This window comes from Hemitrygon akajei, unplaced genomic scaffold (genome assembly GCF_048418815.1).
Source record: "Hemitrygon akajei unplaced genomic scaffold, sHemAka1.3 Scf000099, whole genome shotgun sequence".
NCBI lineage: Eukaryota > Metazoa > Chordata > Chondrichthyes > Myliobatiformes > Dasyatidae > Hemitrygon > Hemitrygon akajei.
The window spans coordinates 266368-289809 of NW_027331985.1; the positions used below are offsets into that span (position 1 = coordinate 266368).

Here is a 23442-nt window from a genome sequence, read left to right on the forward strand (position 1 = left end):
GTCCGAATCAAACGTTCATTGGTATGAGGGTAGTGGATCTGGAGAATTACTTGTCGTGGTTTCAAACTTGAATCTGAATGAAAACGAGAAATGCGATGTGAACGGTCAATTATTAGAGGGGAATCCAGTACTTCTGAGCCAAAGACATCCATTAAAAATTTGGAGAAAAAAACAGTGAGATTGCCATTCTCAAATTTTTCCGGAATCCCAGTTAACCGAAGATTTTGTCTTCGAGAGCGGTTTTCAAGATCAGTGATTTTAGATTTATAACGATCCATCTGTTGAGAAGTCGAAGTTTGCTGTTGTTGCAAAGTTTCAATTATACGATCTCTCTGGCGAGCGGCTTCTTCAAGAACTAAAATACTTGATGTTGTTTTTGTGACTCCAGTGTAATTGCTTGAAGTTTTGCGTCAAATGTCTTCAAAATTTCATCGAACGTAGAAAGCTTTGCGGTTAATTTACTCTCCAGTTTTCCAAGTCTGTCGTCCATAAGAATCGCAATTGCTTCTAAAGTTACCGGTTCTTTCGTCTGTTTCGATTCCTTTGCTTTAGACATTTCAGCGAGTTGAAAATGATTCAAACAGTTGAAAAAAATTTCATATGTCTAAACCCCTTTAGAATAGATATAAAAAGATCAAAGGGGGGTGTTTGCAGGTTAAAATAAAGTAAAAGGTTTGGAGCAAAGCCTAAAATCGCTTCACTCCATAAGCGCCATCTTGAGACTCCCCATAAATAAAGTTCTCAAGCTCATTCAAGCTCAGGTTGCAGGAATTACAGTCTTACGATGGTACGTAAGAAAGTTCCATTCACTCCGCAGAACTGAGGCGAGAGAGAGAGGTATTTGTAATCCGAATGTCGCTGATCTTCCCGTTGCTTTCCGAATCCTTCAGGTGAGCCAAATGTTGACTTCACTAAGGGTACCGTCTTCAGGTGGTAAAGCGACTGACCCAGGCAGGGGTTAAACACACCGGTAGTTCCCACACTGTGACAGCCGCTGGTCCAGTTCCGCGATGTACGAAGTATCTCCAACAGTGATTTGCCTTCTTCAGTGAACTATCACGCCCAGACAAGGGTAAACACGTAAGTGGTATTCACAATAGCTTCCCCCTCACCAGAGAACCCACTCCTGTGGATTAACGGGCTGACAATCATACTTCCGTATTCGAACGGAATCGAAATCACCCCTCACGGGCTACTTGGAGGGAGAGTCCAAACAGAGATCACTTTGTCACTAGGTTTTCTCTGTTTCAAACCTTCCTCTCCTCTCTGCAAACTTCTTCTAGCTGCAGCGCTTGTGAGGGTCATATATCAACACTCTGGATCGATCTCCACTCACCACTTTTAAACTCCTGAAAGTTTAAACCAGCCACCCCACGCACTGGTGTGTTTCATTGACCAAAGCCATCTCGACTCTGACTGTGTCCTTGTATATTGCAAATCTACAAATCTCTGGTGAGACCGCACTTAGAGTATTGTGTTCAATTCTGGTCACCTCATTATAGGAAGGATGTGGAAGCTATGGAGAGGGTGCGGAGGAGATTTACCAGGATGTTGCCTGGATTGGAGAACAAGCCACATGAAGCAAGGTTAGCAGAGCTGGGACTTTTCTCTTTGGAGTGTAGAAGAATGAGAGGGGACTTAATAGAGGTCTACAAGTTTATGAGAGGCATAGATAGGGTGGATAGTCAGTACCTGTTGCCCAGGACACCAATAGCAAACACCAGACGGCATAGGTACAAAATTAAGGGAGGGGAGTTTAGGGGAGACATCAGGGGTAATTTTTTGTTTTACACACAGGGTTGTGAGTGCCTGGAATGAATTGCCAGGGATGATGGTGGAGGCTAAAACATTAGGGGGGATTTAAGAGCCTCTTGGACAGGCACACGGATGAAAGAAAAATGGATTTAAAGATTTAATTTATTAATTAGTTTATTTTTCTTTATTCTCTTTTGGGAAAATCCTTATCCGTGAAGGTTCGGAGATGACTGGAAGGATGTTTTTTTTTTCTCTCTCTCTTTTTTTAAAAAAAAATATACTCAATTGGACTGCCCAATCTTTCTTCTTCTTTTTCTTTTTTTTTGGTTTCAGTTTAGTTAGCGGTTTTTCCCCCTTCATCAAATAAAATTTCCAGGTTTTTGATGATTGCTATGAGGAGTTGTAGTTTTTTTTCTACCGTTGTAAATATAACAGCATAACATTTTGCCTGTCTGATTTTGACATTATATACGTTCTGATTTTTATTGCTGTTTATATGTCTTTTATATGAGAAGTTTAGCAAACAGATAATATAAACGACATTACGCTGTTATGAAAAATGGAGGGTTACGGGGTAGTGTGGTTTTAGTACTATTTTTTTAAGGATTATATGGGTCGGCACAACATAGAGGGCTGAAGGGCCTGTACTGTGCTGTAGTGTTCGATTCAAAACAAGCCGCAGGGAGAAACATTCATTGTCCATCAGATAACTCCACCTCCCTCACCATAGTAAACAAGTCTTTCTCCACCCCCCACCTCCCTTCCAATTTCTCTCTCTCTCTCCCTGTTCCTATCTCCTCTTCCTTTCTACTTTCTGGCAGTCTCTCTCTCCTCCTCCCTCTCTCTCTCCATCCCCTCCCCCCGTCTCTTATCTCTCTCACCCACTCTCTTTCTGCATCCCTCTCACCCACTCTCGATCCTCCCTCTCTCCTCCTTTTTCAATTCCTCCTCCACTCTCTCTCTCTCTGTTCCTCCTCCCGCACCGTTTCCACACACACACTCCCTCGCTCCCCACTCTCGCTGCTTTCCCTGTTCAGATGGTATCCCCACACCTCTGTCACTTCCACTGTCCCTTTCAAACTTATCTCTCTCGCTCCTTGTCTCTTACCCCTCCCTCTCTGTCTCCCTTTCTCTCTCTCCCCCTCCCTCTCTCTCTCCATCCCCCCGTCTCTTATCTCTCTCCCCCACTCTCTTTCTGCATCCGTCTCTGTCTCTCACCCACTCTCGATCCACCCTCTCTTCTCCCTTTCATTTCCTGTCCCACATCTCTCTCTATCGCTCTGTACCTCCTCCCACATCCTTTCCACACACACACTCCCTCGCTCCCCACTCGCGCTGCTTTCACTGTTCAGTTGGTCTCCCCCCCTCACTTTTACTGTCCCTTTCAAACTTATCTCTCTCTCTCCTTGTCTCTCCCCCTCTCTCTCTCTCTCCCTTTCTCTCTCTCTCCTCCTCTCCCTCCTCTTCCTCTTCTCAGTTTATCCCTCGCTCTGTCCTCCCACACTCACTCTCACTCTCTCTCTTTCTTTCTCTCTCTACGGCAGACCATCGCCTGCCTGGTTGCGAATGTGATCTGCGCCCTCGCCTGCACTCCCGCCGTCATCCTGTACTCGCTGAACGTCCGCATCTTCCCCTGCATCGGGTACTGCTACACCGGATGCCGGATGGTGAGTGTTCCGCCCGCCTCCCAACACACACACACACACACACACACACACACACACACACACACACACACACACACACACACACACACACACACACACACACACACACACACACACACACACACACACACACACACACACGCTAGCGAGCCAGCTCTCATCCACACACACCCACCCGCACCCACGGCTCTCCCGCGCCGTATCGCTCCCTCTCCCCTCGTCAAGCTCCTCCGAACCCTCCTTCCCCTCTGTTGTAGCGGCCCCTCTCTCCTCTCCTCCCCCTCCCTCCCTCGACCACGTCCTCCGGCAGCTCCTTCCACTGACGGACCACCCGTATCCCTCTAAACCTTTCCTATCCGAGTCCCCGTCCGAGTGTCGTTAACGTTCCTGCCTCGACCACTTCCTCCGGCAGCTCCTTCCACAGACGGACCACCCGTATCCCTCTAAACCTTTCCTATCCGAGTCCCCGTCCGAGTGTCGTTAACGTTCCTGCCTCGACCACTTCCTCTGGCAGCTCCTTCCACAGACGGACCACCCGTATCCCTCTAAACCTTTCCTATCCATGTCCCTGTCCGAGTGTCGTTAATGTACCTGCCTCGACCACTTCCTCCGGCAGCTCCTCCCACAGACGGACCACCCGTATCCCTCTAAACCTTTCCTATCCGTGTCCCTGTCGGAGTGTCGTTAATGTACCTGCCTCGACCACTTCCTCTGGCAGCTCCTTCCACAGACGGACCAACCTCTGGGTGAAAAAGTTTCCCCTCGGGTCCCCTATTAAATCCCTAAACCCTGTACCCTCTGGTTCTTGATTCCCCGACCCTGGGGGAAAAGTCTGTTCACATTCACCTTATCTGTGCCCCCTCGTGGTTTTACACCCCTCTGTCAGGTCATCCCTGCGCTCCAGGGAATGAAGTCCCTACCTGCCCGACCTCTCTCCGTAACTCAGCCCCGCGAGACCCGGCGACACCCTCGTAAATTCCCTTGAGCTCCCGCCTCCGGTACACGCTGCCCTGTCCGACGATGGCGGCCATGACAAACGCCGCCTTCACCGCCCCGTCTGACTGTGACCCCACTTTCAGGGAACCGTAAACCAAAACAGTGCGTTCCGTTCATCGAAAGCTGAAGTTCTGATACAAGAGTTAACGCAGATTTCTCTCCACTCCCCCCCCCCCACACTTCTAAACACATCTCCGTCTCCTACACTCCCCCTGTCTCCCCACCCAACGCGCTCCTTCCCTCTCCACCGACTCTACATACACCTTTCAACCACATACCACACAACCATCTTTCTTACCGGCCATCTCTCCCTCTCCCACTTCCCCTCTCACTATCTCTTCCTCTCACCCCTCTCTTACCCTCCCTCGGAACTCCCCCCACCTTCTCTCTCACACTCTCAACTCCTCTTATCTCCCACACTCTATCTCCCTTCTGCTCACCTTTGTCTTTCACCTCCCTTTCTTACCTCTCTGTTTCTCACCCCTCTCTCCAGTCTCCCTCTTTCACCCCTGTCACCCCTTTCCGTCTCTCCCACTCTCTGTCTCTCACCCTCCGTTGCTCACCCCTCTCCCCCAGTTTCCCTCCTTACTCTCCCCTCCTTGTCCGACCTCTCTCCTCTCCTGCCTCTCGTTTCTCTCACCACTCTCTCTACCCTCTGTGTCTCACCACTCTCTCCCCCATCTGACTCTCACGTCTCTCCCTTTATTAACTGTCCTCTGCCACCTCTTCACTTTTTTCCCCTTCTCTACTCCCATCTCTCTCCTACCCACCCCCTCTCTTCCTCACTCATTGTCCCCCTTCTCTTCCTCCCCGTCTAGGTCTTCCACCTCCGCCTACCCCACACCCTCACTCCCAACTCTACCCTCTCTCCCCCCTTTTCTGTCTCTTTCTCTCTCCCTCCCTCCTCTCTCTTCCCCGGCCATCGACACCCATGCCCCTCCCTCTCTCTCTCTCTCTCTCTCTCTCTCTCTCTCTCTCTCTCTCTCTCTCTCTCTCTCTCTCTCTCTCTCTCTCTCTCTCTCCTCTCAGTCTCACCGCATTTCTCTTTCTTTCTCCCCCTCTCCACTCCTCTCTTTCCGTCTGGCTCTCTCCCCCCTCCCATGCTCCCTCCGCTCTGTCGCTCCGCCAAATACCGAATCTTGCAGAGGTTTGTCAGCGGGATCACGGTGATCTTGCTGGTCAACTGCCTGGTCTCGCTGGTGATGTCCGTCCTCACGGCCATCGCCAACTGCAGGGACCTCGAGTGCTGCGCCGCACAGCCTCCGGTGGTGAGTGGGATCTTCCTGTGCACGGGGGGTGTGTGTGTGGGCGGCGATGGATGGGGCATGGTAGAAGGGATGGGGAAGGTGAAAAGACGGTGGGGAGGGAGCAAGAGACCTGGAGGGATAGAGAGGGAAAGGGTGGAGAGACAAGAGGTGGGGGAGAGATCGAGAGAGAAGAGGGGACAGGAGGGAGAGAGGGGACTGAGGGAGAGAAAGGCTGAGGGAGTGGGTAGTGGATCTCATCTCCTCTTCTCGCCTCTTTCTCCCCTCCCCTCCTCAATCTGACCCCTCCCTCTTCCCCACCCCCCTGCAGAAAGTGGTGGTGATCCACGCCAACCAGCCCGCACCGCCAGACCTCGCCTCCGTCTTCTCCGACAAGCCGGCGCCCACTCCTGCCTTTGACGGGCCCCAGTGACGACACGTTCCCCTACTCCACGGGGCAGTCTGAAGGATTCGGGCCGAGCGACCTGAGGCTCGGCCTGAAAGAAAAATCAAGGCGGGAGTTTGGAGACTGAGGAGGGGAGGGGAGTGTAATGGTGCTAGCCTCTTCCCGTAGTCACATTCCTCCCCGTGGGAACCCCCCCAATTCCAGCTCCCTTTTTACGAATCGCCCTCTCCCACCCTCGGCATCCGGTCACTCCTGAAACACTCCTCTCTCTGTCCCCTCGCTCTTCCCTCTATCACCGCCCATTTCACCCTGGCTGGCGGCCATTTTGTGATGGTTGCTATTGACAACCGTTGTCCTCGCATCATAGAATGGGGCACACGCTTTTCCTCACCTCCACTCACTTCCCTCTCTGTTTATTCAATCTCAACTCCTCATCCCTCCTCTCCTTTCCCTTCCTCCTCGATCTCCCAACTCTCCATTTAACCTTCTACCGACAGCCATTTTGTGACAGTGTGAGACCCTCCTCCCCACTTCCTCCACCACGAAGTGTGTCATGGCCTCACACTCATCATCTTGTCACCCTCCTTCCCATCCCATCACTCGCAAACCCCTTCCCTCCCTCCCCTCGCTCTCCTCTCCCCACCACCTCGATGCTCCGCATTGTACGCTGTTTGGCTGCCATTTTCCGATGCCAATCTTCGCCTCTCCTCATCGCTCTCTTTCTCTCTCTATTACCAGGTGAGTCATCCCCTACTCACCTTATCACTCCTGACACCCTCCCCTCTCTGACTCCTTACCCTGACTCCCACCATCCACCATATCCCGTGTGGTGAACATTTTCTGAGGGAAATTTCGCTCCCCTTCCCAATCCCTTCCCACCGTCGTTGAGTGAATCGCTCCCCTCTCCCTCCGTTGAGAGACTCAACTCTCCGACCTATCAGCTCTGACCGCGTCCCCGACCACTCGCTCCCCCTTTACCCTTTGCACACAACCCCCCCCCTTTTCTTGCCGTCCGTCTTATTTGCGAAGGAAAGTCACCACCCACCCACCACTATTGAGTAAGTCACGCCCCCCACACTCCCCATCCTGTTCCTACTCGCCCTGTCCTATCTGACCCCTCTCTCCCAGTCCGAGCACTTCACCTCCCTTCCCGTCCCATCAGTTGCCCTCCCTCCCTCCCTCTCCTTCCCATCAGATCCCTTCGCTCCTCGTTCCATCAATCCCCTCCCCCCACGTCCCATTTTCCCTCGCTCCCCGCCCCATTACTTCCACTCCCTCCCCGTACCATCAGTCCCTTCCCTCCCGTCCTATAACTGTCCCTCCTCCCTGTCCCATCACTCCTCCCACTTACACGTTCCATTACTCCCCCTCCCTCCTAGTCCCGTCACTTCCTCTCCCTCCGCGTCCTATCATCCCCGCTCCCTTCCTGTCGTTTCACTCCTTATCACCCCGTCTTTCTCCATGTCGGCCACCAGTTTGTGACAGGGACTTTCGCCCCTCCCCTTTTTGTCCCCTATTGAGTCAGTGACTTCGCCACGCTCACCGTCTCATCAGTCCACTCCTCGTCCCATCACTCCTCTTCCTCCCAAACCCCTCACCCTCCTCCCCAAAACCCACATGTACATGTGTATGTGTGAATATCTGAGATATATACATTAGTTTATTCAATGAAAAACCTCATTAGAATTAACACATATATACAATACGCAAGACTATATAAAACACAAATTAAAATACCGTTATTACAATCAATAACACACTCGATCCCGGGATTGTATCCATGGGCACCGCATGTTCCTTCGCCATAGATTCTGAGTGTGACAGTGGCCATTGTAAGTCAGTGTCTCACTCCATCCCTGGCGGCCACATTAACCAAGGATTCGCCCATTTTAAATCAGCGCGTCCCTCCCTCTCTTGTGCTCACTTCTACCAAAGCCGCCACTCCCTCCCCAGCGGCCATTTGAAGTCAACGTGTCCTTCACTCCTTCTCTGCCGCTCACTTTAACAGAGGCGTCGCTCCCTCCTTGGTCCCGTTTCAACCCGGCCGATCGGGGTCTCCTTCAGTCACCACGTCTCTCTCTTTTCCTCAACAAAATTAACGGTGTTGACGGCCGTTTTCAATCGGCGTCTAGCTCCGTCCCTTCCCGGCGCTCACGCTGAACAAGGTATCACAAACCCTAAACTGCCCCGTCAGATATTTTAAGCGGAGCAGCGGCTTTTTTATATCAGAGCGTCACTCTCTCCTGGTAGATCATTTTACATCAAACCGTTAACCGCGCTCCCTTCTCAATGTGCCACTGTCTCCATTTCGACCATTTTACCCGGTGCGTCTCTCCCTCCCTCGGTCATTTTAACTCTGCCTGTCACTCCCACTCTCTTGTCAGTGTATCACCCTCTCCCTGTGGACCATCTGAATTCTGTCCATCACTCTCTCGCTGTCGGCCATTGTAACAAAGGTATCTGGGACTATTTCAGGTCGGGCCGCCATTCCCTCTAACCTGCCACCTCCTGGCGTCCATTTTCTTTCAGTGCATCCCTTCCTCCCTGGAGACTATTTTCAATGCGCGCGTCACTCCCTTCCTGGTGACAATGTTATGTCGGCGCGTCAGTCTCTTCCCGGTGATAACTTTCAAAAAGTGCGTCAGCCCCACCCTGTCGGTCATTTTAACTCTGCCTGTCACTCCCACACTCTTGTCAGTGTATCACTCCCTCCCTGCCGGCTATGAGAAACAAGGTGACCACGGCCATCTTAATTCCGCCCATCGCCCCCTCCCTGGCGCACATTGTCACTCAGCCCATCACTTTCTCCCCGGAGACCATTTTCAGTCAACATTTCACTCCCTCCCTCGTGACCATTCTAAATCCTTCTGTCGGTCCCTCCCTATTCACCATTTTCAATCAGGAGCCCCTCGCAGGACAGACACTCTCGACCACCGTCCACTCGATTGCGCAGACTGTTTATCACAAATAATAAATATATCGCAAACGATAGAGACCGATCCGACATCCTCATCTCCGGATCCTGTGCGTCATCACTCCGAGTGTAGTGGAGAGAGGAGGATACAGACACCAGGAAACATGTGGGGTAATGTTCCCGGTGTCGATACAGAGACCCGACACCGTGGGTGATAAAAGTCTCGGTGTGGAGACAGAGATCGGGAATCGCGCCTGGCAAAATTCCCGGTTTTGGATATGGACACCGGGAACCGGGCGCAATGAATCTCCCGGCATGGGGACACGGAAACCGTAAACCTCTCTCACACCCACCCCCTCCCCCATCTTCAGGAAGGCGTATCGATGGTCATTCAGTCCGATCGTGTCCACCGTCTCCGCCAGGAGATGAGCATCGTTACAAAACGGTCAACATCCACACGACCCTCGACTGTCCGTGTAACTAATAAACCCATCAGCGTTCTCGTCAAATTTCATAAACCCCACTCCGAGTTCTGTCAAATACAGAATTCAGGCGTCCCCGCCAATTTCCAGGATCGCATTCCCGTTGGAAATGAGCTGAAAGGGTTCCCAGTGGAAGGCAGATGGTGTGAGTGAATGGGAAGAGACAGATTTCACTGGGAGATTGGACGACAGGAGGGAATGGGAAGCGGTGCAGACGGTGGGGGTAAATGGGAAGGGGCGGGGCCCACTGGGAGGCAAACAGTGGGAGTGAAGGGGAAGGGGTGGGGCACAATGGAAGTTTGAACGATGCAAGCTAGGAATGCGGATAGGTGGAGTGAATGGGCAGGGGTGATGTCATTGGGAGTGCGGATGTTGGGAATGAATAGGAAAGAGGGGTATTTGATTGGGATTGCGGACCGTGGGAGAGGAGGGGAAGGGGTGGAGTCCCGCTTTGCAAAATTTAAGGATAATTCGATTTCATCGTGGGCTACCTCTCAACTTTAGAATTCAAATGTCATTGTTAACTGCTATGGTTATGATTCCCGTCAGTACTTCCCTGCCTGTTTGTGCCCACTCCAAACCCTCTCCTGGTCTGTGCACACTGCATCCCTCCCCGTCTCTGTGACCACTTCTACATATATTCATTGTTCATGTGTGTGTGTGTGTGTGTGTGTGGTTTCCTGTGCTGCAGTTCCAGGGTGAACACAATGAGAATCTCCTCTGTAATCTGTTTCAACCCGAGAACTCTGTTGATATATCTCACACTACAGATAACTTCTTTTTTTCCGTGTCTGACCACGGGAATGTGTGATGGGATGGTGTGGAGGGAGCTTCACCCTGTGTCTGACCCCGGGAGTGTGTGATGCGACAGTGTGGATGGAGATTCGCTCTGTGTCTGACCCCGGGAATGTGCGATGGGATGGTGTGGAGGGAGATTCACTCATCCCCCATCCCTTTCGTACTTGGGACCTAAGTGAAATCGCTTTTGACATTACAGTCAATTTTGTCTGACTGCAAGTGGCAGGCAGGGTTAGTTAGCCACGATAGGGGTAGGGTTGAGGTGAGATCCTGGGCACCCAGACTCTGCATGTCCGACATTCCTCAGCCTGGAGCTGAGACGCTGCTGTACCAGTGTGAGGACCTCCCACCCACTGTTGCAGCTCACCGGGTACGGGGCGAGGGGGTTTAGCAATAACCCCACGTCACTGTTCCTTTTTTAATGAGACTTGAGTCCGACACCAAGACAGGAAGTTACAGGTTTATTGACTTCATCATGACAAATGTAAATTAAACAACTTGTGAGCTGTTGACGTGCGGGAATAAATAAGCTGCTCCCGACTCACTCATAGTCACACATAATTAACTGACCGGCGACAATGAGAGACAGGTTGAATAATCAGTCCCGTTTCTCACCGTCACTCTGCATCGGAGAACCGATGATTATATAATCACACTTCTGGACCGTGTCCGAGATCACTGCAGATCCAGGGTCACTGCCGAAGTATTTAACATTTAATATCATTATATCTGCCAGGCTGCCGAATGCCCCGTCCTCAGCAAAGGGAGCAAAAGGATTCTCTCCCGGGATAATCCCACCCCGGGACACCGGTGTCACAGACTGAGCCCCGGACCCCGGGCTCTTCATGTCTGTGTAATTCCCCGGGGTGTCACGAGGGGGAGTGTGGAACCCGCATATCCGGCGGAAGCTGAACAGCTATACAACAGGCGGATGTACGTCACTGCGGCACTACTTCCGATGTCACCGAGTTCGAGATTGTATCCAGTTCCATTAAAGCCAATTACCCCCGGCGCGCGGCGGCCATTAAAGGTAAGTGCGGGCGTTAAAGGGGGGAGGGCGGGGAATCGGCAAAAAAATGTCCCTAACCCGCTGGTGGGGATGTTCACACATTCAGATGTTCACAGGTCACTGTCAGTCCGGGTCTGGGTTCCTGCAGAGATCCCAGTTCCTTCCTCCCGGCCCGACTGAACCGATTCCCCGCCAGCCTGAAACAAATGGAAGAATAAAGATGAAATTAACAGATTACACAACAGTGTCAGTAACAGGACCAGGGTTAATATTTCAACAACACTCACAGACAAATAAAACCGCGGATCCGCTGATATTTTATCGCATTGAATATTAACATTAACACTCACCTGATCCACTTCAGACTCGGGAGGGTCAGTATGAGGTGGCGGAGAGCGGGGACAGATCGGTCTGTCAGCGAGTTTAATCCCAGGTTCAGCCTTGTCAGTGATGCTTTTGTACTGAGAGCGGAGACGAGATCCTCCGCACCAGAATCTGTGAGACCCACGTCCCACAGCCTGGAGATGAGAGACAGTGAGGGTGAAGGACACAGAGAGACAGGAGACGGTACAAATCCCCAGTGTTTATCAGTAACACAATTACTGATCACATTAATGTTCAGTGTTAGACCCCAGTGACTGTAAACACAATCTCCCACAGTCTGGTACTTACTCCAGTTTCTGTATTTTACACTCCGCGTTCCTCAAAGCCACAGACAATAATTTCACTCCTGAATCTCCCAGTTTATTGTCACTCAGGTACAGCTCCATCAGTGATGGGTTTGTACTGAGAGCGGAGGCGAGGTCTTCGGCGCCAGAATCTGTGAGACCGACATCCCTCAGCCTGGAGATGAGAGAGAGTGAGGGTGTAGGACACAGAGAGACAGGAGATGGTACAAATCCCCAGTGTTTATCAGTAACACAATTACTGATTTTTTTTTTCTTCAGCACGACTGCGCAAGTCGGCCAGTGAGAACAGCGAGAAGAGTTTAAAAGGAAGACATATTTACAGAGCGAGCGTCAGAGGAGCGGGAGACAGAGCAGGAAGGCTTTGGCTCAACGGGGCTTCGGCGATAAAGGGTCGAGGCGAGGTAGGTTATCTGTTTACAATACAGACAGAGAGTATGTGTGTGAGACTGGTTTTCTGTGCTCGGTGTCAGATGTGGGAGATCCTGGAGACTCCCAGCCTCCTGGACGGCAACATCTGCACCCGGTGTGTCGAGCTGCAGCTCCTTAGGGACCGAGTTACGGAACTGGAGATGCAGCTCGATGACCTTCGTCTGGTCAGGGAGAGTGAGGAGGTGATAGAGAGGAGTTACAGGCAGGTGGTCACACCGGGGCCACGGGAGACTGAAGAAGTGGGTCACACTCAGGAGAGGGAAGGGCAAGCAGCAGGTACTAGAGAGTACCCCTGTGGCTGTACCCCTTAACGACGTGCCCCTGTTCGAGTACTGCTGGAGGGGGTGGCCTACCTGGAAGAAGCAACAGTGTACATGCCTCTGGCATAGAGTCTACCACTGTGGCTTAGATGGGTAGGGAAAGGACGAGGATAGCAGAAGTGATAGGCGACTCTATAGTTAGGGGGTCAGACAGGCAATTCTATGGGCGCAGGAAATAAACTCGGATGGTAGTTTGCCCTCTCCCCCCCCCCCCCCCCCCACGGTGCCAGGGTCCGGTATGTTTCTGATCACGTCCACGATATCCTGAAGTAAGAAGGAGAACAGCCAGAGGTTATGGTACATATTGGACCAACGACATAGGTAGGAAAAGGGAAGAGGTCCTGAAAAAAGACTACAGGGAGTTAAGAAGGAAGTTGAGAAGCAGGACCTCAAACGTAGTGATCACGGGATTACTACCTGTGCCACGCGACAGTGAGAACAAGAAAAGAATGAGGTGGAGGATAAATGCGTGGCTGAGGGGTTGGAGCAGGGGACAGGGATTCAGATTTCTGGATCATTGGGACCACTTCTGGGGCAGTTGTGATCTGTACAAAAAGGACGGGTTGCACTTGAATCCCAGAGGGACCAGTATCCTGGCGGAGAGGTTTGCTAAAGCTATTGCGGAGAGATTAAACTAGAATTATTGGGGGGTGGGAGCCGAACTGAAGTGACGGTGGAAAGGGAGGTTGTCTCACAAACAGAGAAAGTTTGGAGATAGAGCAAAAGGAAGGATACACGGGTGATAGAGAAGGGAGGCGCTCAGATCAATGGTTTGAGATGTGTCTATTTTAATGCGAAGTGTATCATGAATAAAGCGGGTGAGCTTAGAGTGTGGATCAGCACTTGGAGCTATGACGTTGTGGCCATTACAGAGACTTGGATGTCACAAGGGGACAGGAGGCTGCACCCAAATGCAGGACGCAGGCACTGAAGTACTAGGGGCAGGACAGGAACAACTAAAGGATAGAACAAGATGGGGAGACCATGGCGTGCGTGAGGGACGTGGCATTCAAAGGTCATCCTGGCGTTCAGAGCTAGTTCAGGCAAGGGAGGAGGATCCCCGAGTTCAGGGAGAGGCGGGAGGATCCCCGAGTTCACGACGAGGCAGAATCCCGGAGTTCACGGCGAGGCAGGATCTTGGAGTTCATGGCGAGGCAGGATCTTGGTTAGGCTAAAGAATGGGTCTATGGGACAAGGAATGCTGGGAGGATAGCCCCCTGGGCGGGCCGCATAACTCCTGGGCAGGGCCCGGCCTCCCAGGTGGAACACAGAGGCCTGGGCAGGTCGCGGAGCACCTGGGCAGGTTGCGGGGCACAACACGTTGGAAGCGAGGGGTAGGAAAGAGGCAGAGTCCTCCGCCGGGCAGCAGCAATCTGGCCTGGCTTGCCCGACGGAGGCAAGGGATAGGAAGGGGACTAGGTCCACGGTGACTCCGAGACTGACTCACAGAACTAGTTGATTAGAGGTGGGTACTCCAAGCCGGGGCGAACAGGATGAACAGAACGAAACCGGGTGAACAGCGCAAGCAGGGCAAACATGATGAACAGGTCAGAACAATTTACAATTCTACCGCCAGGACTTAAGAACTTTTTAAAAGCTATTATTAATGCTTTTTGAGATAGTGATTTAGATGCATATAATATTTTTTACTGAGTTAAGTATTGTATGTAATTAGTTTTGCTACAACAAGTGTATGGGACATTGGAAAAAAGTTGAATTTCCCCATGGGGATGAATAAAGTATCTATCTATCTATCTAACAGGGTAAATAGGGCGACCAGCACAAACAGGACGACTAGGTCGAAATAGGATAAATAGTGCGAGCAAGGCGAACCGGACGGAACAGCGGGACGAGCGCGTACAAGAAAAGCAGGGGAACAAGACAAACAGGATGACCCCCGAACTAGACTCAGTCCCAGAGCCCCTTATATACACCTACCAGCCGATGGGCATCAGATGCACCTCCTTGAGTCCAAACAAGCCACGGTGATCCAGAGGTGTGACTAGTTGGCTCAAGGGTGAAAGGAGGGACGGCTACAAGGCCCGGAGTCCAGAGTCCGCGGACCAGATCAAGACCCGGACTCCGGACCGGACCATTACAGTGGATGGTGCACGGCAGGAATGGCGACTACAAGTGCCAGGCTTTAGATGTTTCGGAACGGACAGGGAGGGAGGCAAAAAAGGTGGGGGCATGGCACTTTTGATCAGAGATAGTGTCACGGCTGCAGAAAGGGAGGAAGTCATGTAGGGGTTGTCTACAGAGTATATGTGGGTGGAAGTCAAGAACAGGAAGGGGTCAATAACCCTACTGGGTGTTTTTTATAAACCATCCAATAGTAACAGGGACATTCATGAGCAGATAGAGAAAGGTTCTGGAAAAGAGTAATAATAACAGGATTGTTGAGGTGGGAGATTTTAATTTCCCAAATATCGTTTGGCATCTCCCTAGAGTGAGGGGTTTAGATGGGGTGGAGTTTGTTAGCTGTGTGCAGGAATGTTTCTTGATTCAATATGTAAATAAGCCTACAAGAGGAGAGGCTGTACTTGATTTGGTATTGTGAAATGAACCTGGTCAGGTGTCAGATCTCTCAGTGGGAGAGCGTTTTGGGGATAGTGATCACAATTCTATCTCTTTTTCCATAACATCGGAGAGGGATAGGAACAGTCAAGTAAGGGAAACCTTTAATTGTGTAAGGGAAAGTATGAGGCTATCAGGCGGAAACTTGGAAGCATATATCTGGAAGATGATAAGGCTAGCAGGAAGGAGCTTAAAATGAAATTAGGAGAGCTAGAAGAGGCCATGAGAAGGCCTTGGCAGAGAGGATTAAGGAAAACCCCAAGGCATTCTACAAGTATGTGAAGAGCAAAAGGATAAGTTACAGAGAATAGGATCAATCAAGTGTGACAATGGAAAAGTGCGTATGGAACTGGAGGAAGTAGCGGAGGTATTTAATGAATCATTTGTTTCAATATTCATGATGGAAAAGGATCTTGGCAATTGTAGGAATGACTTGCATTGGACTGAAAAGCTTGAGAATGTAGATATTAAGAAAGAAGATGTGCTGGAGCTTTTGGAAAGCATCAAGTTGGATAAATCACCAGGACATGACGGGATGTACCCCAGGCTACTGTGGGAAGTGAGGGAGGAAATTGCTGAGCCTCTGGCAATGATCTTTTCATCATCAATGAGGATTGGAGAGGTTCCGAAGGATTGGAGGTTTGCGGATGTTGTTCCCTTATTCAAGAAAGGGAGTATAGATAGCCCAGGAAATTATAGAACAGTGAGTCTTACCTCAGTGGTTTGTCGGTTGACGGAGAAAATCCTGAGAGGCAGGATTTAAGAACATTTGAAAAGGCAAAATATGATTAGGAATAGTCAACATGGCGTTGTCAAAGGCATGTCGTGCCTTACGAGTCTGATTGAATTTTGTGAAGATGTGACTAAACACATTGATAAAGGTAGAGCTGTAAGGTATAAGCTACTCCATGCAAGGCTTATTGAGAAAGTAAGGAGTCATGGGATCCCAGGGGACGTTGCTTTGTGGATCCAGAAGTGGCTTGCCCACAGGAGGCAAAGAGAGGTTGTAGACGGGTCATATTCTGCATGGAGGTCGGTGACCAGTGGTGTGCCTCAGGGATCTGTCCTGGGACTCTTACTCTTAGTGATTTTTATAAATGACTTGGATGAGGAAGTGGAGGGATGGGTTACTAAATTTGCTGATGATACAACGGTTGAAGGTGTCTTGGATAGTGTGGAGGACTGTCAGACGTTACAGCGGGACATTGACAGAATGCAAAACTGGGCTGAGAAGTGGCAGATGGAGTTGAACCCAGGTAAGTGTGAGGTGGTTCATTTTGGTAGGTCGCACATAATGGCAGAATATAGTATTAATGGTAAGACTCCTGACAGTGTGGGGGATCAGCGGGATCTTGGGGTCCCAGGCCATAGGACACCCAAAGCTGCTACGGAGGTTGACTCTGTGGTTGAAAAGGCATACGGTGTCTTGTCCTTCATCAATCGTGGAATTGAATTTCGGATCCGAGAGGTAATGTTGCAGCACTATAGGACCCTGGTCAGACCCCACTTGGAGTACTGTGCTCAGTTCTGGTCACTTCACTACAGGAAGGACTTCGAAACCATAGAAAGTGTGAAGAGGAGATTAAGAAGGATTTTGCCTGGATTGGGGAACATGCCTTATGAGAATAGATTGAGAAAACTCATCCTTTTCTCCTTGGAGCGACGGAGGATGAGAGGTGACCTGATAGAGGTGTATAAGTTAATGAGAGGCATTGATCATGTGGATAGTCAGAGGCATTTTCTTAGGGCTGAAATGGCTGGAAGGAGACGCCATATTTTTAAGGTGCTTGGAAGTAGGTACAGAGGAGATGTCAGGTGTTTGTTTTTTTATGTAGAAAGTGGTGAGTGCGTGGAATGGGTTGCCGGTGGCGGTGGTGGAGATGGAAACGATAGGGTCTTTTAAGAGACTCCTGGATGGCTACATTGAGCTCAGAAAAATAGAGGGCTATGGGTAAAGCCTAGGTAGTTCTCAGGTAGGGACATGTTCAGCACAGCTTTGTGGGTCGAAGGGCCCGTACTGTGCTGTATATTTACTATGTTTCTATGTTTGTACTTATCACATTAATGTTTAGTGTCAGACACCCAGTGACTGTAAACACATTTTCCCACAGTCTGGTACTTACCCGAGTTTCTGTATTTTACACTCCGGGTTCCTCAGGCCCGCAGACACCAGTTTCACTCCTGAATCTCTGAGGTCATTACCCCTGAGGCTATACACAAACAGACAAAGAGATGAACAAAGTGATTCAAACCGCGGGTCTGAGGGAATTTCTATCACTCGGATATTTCAGGAACCATTAAACTCTTCAGTAAATCACTGATCGGAGTTCCCATCATTGTCAATGTACCTCACTGACCAGCTCCAGGGATTTCACCGAATGTCAGTAATTTAGTCTATTGGTGTGACCCTGAAAACTCCACATATTCACCAATGGTTAGAAAAGTGTTCCTAACGTGAGAGTTGCAGAAGGATCAGGGTTGAAGGGTGGGAAAAAGTCTCACATTGAGGAAGATTTGTATATGGGAAGGTGTCGATGGGAGATGGTGGAAGCTAAACTACCTGAGCAAAAGGGATTGGACGACAAAACCTGCAGGAGGATAGTGATTGAAGAAGAGAGATTCCAGAGGAGGAATGAAGAGGGCTTCCCCAGGAGGAAGGAGGGGAGATCCAAAAGGGAGGAAGAGGGATGGGGAAGAGAGATCCCACAGGAGGAAGAGAGATGGAGAAGAAAGATCCCACAGGAGGAACAGGGATGGGGAAGAAATATCCCACAGGGGAAAGAAAATGGGGAAGAGAGATCCGACAGGAAAAAGGGTATGGGGAAGCGATATCCAACAGGAGGCAGGGGAGTGTGAGAGATAAAAGATTATCCAACAAGATGCGATTATCCAGAAAAAGGAGTGAGATGGGTCAGATGAGAAGATGCCACCATGGGGTCTGGGTATCTGGAAGTGAGCACAGTCACACAGGTGAACTGATAGTGATATTCGCACACGGGGAAGGGTATGGGAGGACAATCTCACAATAGTATTTCTTTCCTTCTCACGGGGACAGTCTGCTGACGGTCTCTTGTCCCTCACCGGGAAGGGGCTGAGAATCTCTGACCTACCTGCTGCAGTCAGTCTCGGTCTGGGTGTCAGTAACAGTGAGAAGGAACGTTGTCAATGAACGTGTCACAGGCAGCGAGAAACACGGTCATTCCTGTGATTTACTACCATTGAACCAATGGCCGCTGTTCACTGATCTGATGAAGTCTCCAACATCCCTTCACTAGGAACCACCGAACCCACCCATCCTTGGAGAATTACTGACCGATCCTCTGGGCATTTGTCACAATTCTTCAGAATCTGATTTACTACAGTTTAACCCAAATCCCTTTACATTGAAACAACACAATGGAACAGTTTCACAGTTCAGAGTGAGAAATAAATCAAGTTACCTCAACTCCAGGCACTTGTGCAGCCCGGGTCCCAGCCGCTCGATTCCTTCACACTGAATGTGGCAGTTCTCCAGTTTGAGGTGCTTAATTGTATCGCAGAGTCCGATGACATGAGACAGGACCGCACAGTCAATCGGAGTCAGTGTCATTCCACTGAATGAAAGTGTTTCCACAGATCCCAGTGTGGCCTGAGCCAGCCCACGATTCTGAGACTCGAACAGGTAGTGCAATGTGTTCAGGAGGCTGCTTTTACCAGTTTCACTCCTCGTGTTTCCACTGAGTTTAACCTCCTCCTTCACCCAGTCAATCACCCGGCAGGTTGTTTGATGAGGAAATGGACCCAGAAACTCCTCCAGGCCCCGAGCTGTCATTGGGTTGGAGAGACCAGCAACGAAACGGAGAAATACCTCAAATCGCCCATCTGTTGTGCTGTGGGCTTCAGTGAGGAATTTCAGGAAATCCCCGGGATGTGGATTCAGGAATTCTGCGACTGCAGCTACAAACTCTTGGATGGTGAGGTGTGGGAATGTGTACACCACGCTCCGGGCAGAATCCTCTCTCTCTAAGAGCTCCATCAGTAACCCGGACAGGAACTGGGAAGGCTGTAGATTGAACTTGATCAAATCTCCATCTGTAAATACAATCTTCTTCTCGGACACTCCTCTGAAGGCCATCTGACCAACCCTGAGTAACACATCACGGGGGTTCTCAATCTCACGGCCGTGGTTTTTCAGGATATTATAAATATAGTAGGAGTACAGTTGGGTAATGGTCTTGGGAACTCGCTGTGGGTCCCTGACTCTTTGTGTGAAGAACGGGCCTAGTGCCAGAGCGAGGATCCAGCAGTAGGAGGGGTTGTAGCTCATGGTGTACAGGATCTCGTTCTCCTTCACGTGTTTGAAAACAGCTGCCGCCACCGTCTGATCTTCAAAATGCCTGATGAAATATTCCTTCCGTTCCTCACCAAGAAATCCCAGGATTTCAGCCCGGACACTGATCTCAGCCTTTTCCAATGAATGTAACGCAGTGGGGCGGGTGGTCACCAGCACTGAACACCCTGGGAGCAGCTTGTGCTGGATTAAATTGTACACAATGTCAGACACCTTGCACTTGAATTCAGGATCTGTGCATGTGGAAGGAGGTTCTGTGTGTCCCCGACTGTCAGAAAAATCAATTTTGTCTTTGAATTCATCCAAACCATCAAATATAAACAGCAATCCCTCTGGATTCTTCCAGACCTCTCTCAGGATATTCCCAAAGTAAGGATACTGATCCAGAATCAGTTCCTTCAGGTTTATTCTGCAGGTAATATGGTTTAAATCCCGGAATTTGAAACTGAAGACAAACTGGAACTGTTGATATATTTTCCCTGTGGCCCAGTCATAAACAATCTTTTGTACCATTGTTGTTTTCCCAATCCCTGGAACTCCAGCCAGCGCTGCCGAACTCCCAGATTTGGATTTACTCCGGGAAAAGCTGCTCTGGAACAATTGATCCGTCTGGATTTTCTCCAACTCTCCTCGGAGATGTTTCTGTCTCCACTCCTCGTGGTCTCTGCCTCTTGCCAGCAGCTCATGTTCCACCAGTCTCCGATCTCGAACAGTAGAAATGACCGTGAGCTCAGCGTATCGATCAACCAGTTCGAAAACCTTCACCTTCTCCCTCATCAGGATCGTGTTCACTCTCAGTGTTTCAGTTTGTGCCCGCAGAGTCTCCTTGTGTTTCTGTTGAACATCTTCCATGGGAACAGACAGTTGACAAACAGTTAGATGCCTCAACTCAGAACTTAGTATCTAAGCACACAGGAGTTAGCTCAAAGCTATTGCATGAATTGGATTCAACAATAGATGTTCGTACAGTAAAGTAAATTTGATTAACAGACCGCTGACTGGACGGAGAGGCCTGGTCCAGATAAACACCAGGTCATCACATTTCCACATTAATTGTGCTGTGAAGCTGAGTATTTCCCTGGTAGTTTATTGACCCCCGACTGTCCCGTACCGGACAATCTCCCGCTACTGTCACAGCTGTCATTTTTTCCTGAGGAAGAAACTTTTAATCCCCAGGGTTGATGTGGCGTATGGAGACAGTGAAGAGGGTGGTGCGCATTCTGTCAAAGGAACAGGTAGGGAAGTCACAGTTCCCCCTCCCTTCCGACCGTCACTGATTTAAAATACAAAGAAGTAACTTTGCGCATCAGCACGTGCACTGTGGGTGGCTGGTTTGTGCGTGTGGGATCTCAAAGTGTGTTCGAATGCTGTCATGGGTGTGTGGGGTCTCACTCTGTGACTGGAACCTGTCAGGGGTGTGTGGGGTCTCACTCTGTGACTGGAACCTGTCAGGGGTGTGTTGGGTCTCACTCTGTGACTGGACACTGCCACGGGTGTCTCAGTTCTCACATCCTGACAGGTCCCTCTTAGGGGTCTGTGGGGTCTCACAGTGTGTCAGTACTCTGTCAGGGGCGTCTGGGGATCACAGTGTGTCAGGATCCTAACAGGGGTGTGCGGGGTCTCACAGTGTGTGGGGACCCTGTCAGGTGCGTATAACCACATAACAATTACAGCACGGAAACAGGCCATCTCGGCCCTTCTAGTCCGTGCCGAACGCTTACTCTCCCCTAGTCCCACCGACCTGCACAAAGCCCATAACCCTCCATTCCTTTCCTGTCCATATACCTATCCAATTTTACTTTAAATGAAAATACCGAACCTGCTTCTACCACTTCTACCGGAAGCTCATTCCACACAGCTACCACTCTCTGAGTAAAGAAATACCCCCTCGTGTAACCCTTAAACGTTTGCCCCCTTACTCTCAAATCATGTCCTCTTGCATGAATCTCCCCTACTCTCAATGGAAAAAGCCTATCCACGTCAACCCGATCTATCTCCCTCATTATTTTAAATACCTCTATCAAGTCCCCACTCAACCTTCTACGCTCCAAAGAATAAAGACATAACTTGTTCAACCTTTCCCTGTAACTTAGGTGCTGAAATCCAGGTAACATTCTAGTAAATCTCCTCTGTACTCTCTTTATTTTGTTGACGTCTTTCCTATAATTCGGTGACCAGAACTGCACACAATACTCCAAATTCGGCCTTATCAATGCCTTGTACAATTTTAACATTACATCCCAACTCCTATACTCAATGCTCTGCTTTGTAAAGGCCAGCATACCAAAAGCTTTCTTCACCACCCTGTCCACATGAGATTCTACCTTCATGGAAATATGCACCATTATTCCTAGATCACATTGTTCTACTGCATTCTTCAATGCCCTGCCATTTACCATGTATGTCCTATTTTGATTATTCCTACCAAAATGTAGCACCTCACCCTTATCAGTATTAAACCCGATCTGCCATCGTTCAGCCTACTCTTCTAACTGGCCTAAATCTCTCTGCAAGCTTTGAAAACCTACTTCATTATCCAGAACGCCACCTACCTTAGTATCATCTGCATACTTACTAATCCAATTTACTGCGACATCATCCAGATCATTAATGTATATGAAAATCAACATTGGACCCAATACAGATCCCTGAGGCACACCACTATTCACCGGCCTCCAACCTGACAAACAGTTATCCACCACTACTCTCTGGCATCTCCCATCTGGCCACAGTTGAATCCATTTTATTACTTCAATATCAAGACGTAATGATTAAACCTTCCTAAGTAACCTTCCGTGCGGAAGCTTGTCAAATGCCATACTGAAGTCCATATAGACAAGGTCCACTGCTTTACCCTCGTCAACTTTCCTCGTAACCTCTTCAAAAATACAGTAAGATTTGTTAAACATGACCTTCCACGCACAGATACATGCTGACTATTCCTAATCAGACCCTGTCTATCCAGATAATTATATATACCATCTCAAGAATATGTTACATTAATATACCCACAACTGACGTCAAACTGACAGGCCTATAATTGCTAGGTTTACTCTTAGAACCCTTTTTACACAATGGAACCACATGAGCAATACGCCAATCCTCCGGTACCATCCCCGTTTCTAATGACATTTGGAATTTTTCAGCCAGAGCCCCTGCTACTTCTGCACCAACTTCCCTTAAGGTCCTAGGTGATATCCTGTCAAGATCCGGAGATTTATCCTCTTTTATATTCCTTAAAAGTGGCAGTACTTCCTCCTCTTTAATCGTTATTTTTTTCCATAACTTCCCTTGTTGTTTCCCTTACATTACACAATTAAATATCCTTCTCCTTAGTGAACACCGAAGAAAATAAATAGTTCAAAATCTCCCCCATCTCTTTTGGCTCCATACATAGCTGTCCACGGCGATTCTCACAGGGACCAATTTTATCCCTCACTATCCTTTTGCTATTAATATAACTGTGGAAACCCTTCGGATTTATTTTCACCTTACTTGCCAAAACAACCTCGTATCTTCTTTTAGCTTTTCTAATCTCTTTCTTAAGATTTTTCTTACATTGTTTATATTCCTCGAGCGCCTCATTTACTCCATGCTGCCTATATTTATTGTAGATCTCTCTCTTTTTCCTAACCAAGTTTCCAATATCCCTTTGAAAACCACGGCTCTCTCAAACTTTTAACCTTTCCTTTCAACCTAACAGGAACATAAAGATTCTGTACCCTCAAAATTTCACGTTTAAATGACCTCCATTTCTCTATTACATCCTTTCCATAAAACAAATTGTCCCAATCCACTCCTTCTAAACCCTTTTGCATCTCCTCAA

The 23442-nt window shown here is 49.4% G+C and overlaps 1 protein-coding gene across 1 annotated transcript in view; it reads right to left on the reverse strand.

Moving 5' to 3' along the window:
• Positions 1–11303: 11303 nt before the first annotated feature.
• Positions 11304–23442, reverse strand: part of LOC140723042 (NACHT, LRR and PYD domains-containing protein 3-like) — a 58938-nt gene continuing 46799 nt past the window's right edge. Inside the window, exons 9-13 of the mRNA XM_073037662.1 lie at positions 18727–20461; positions 17410–17496; positions 11944–12114; positions 11622–11789; positions 11304–11468 (exon numbers count right to left, since the gene is read on the reverse strand). Coding sequence (XP_072893763.1) covers positions 11366–11468; positions 11622–11789; positions 11944–12114; positions 17410–17496; positions 18727–20461 — 2264 coding nt within the window. The 3' untranslated portion in view covers positions 11304–11365. The remainder of the gene's footprint in view (positions 11469–11621; positions 11790–11943; positions 12115–17409; positions 17497–18726; positions 20462–23442) is intronic.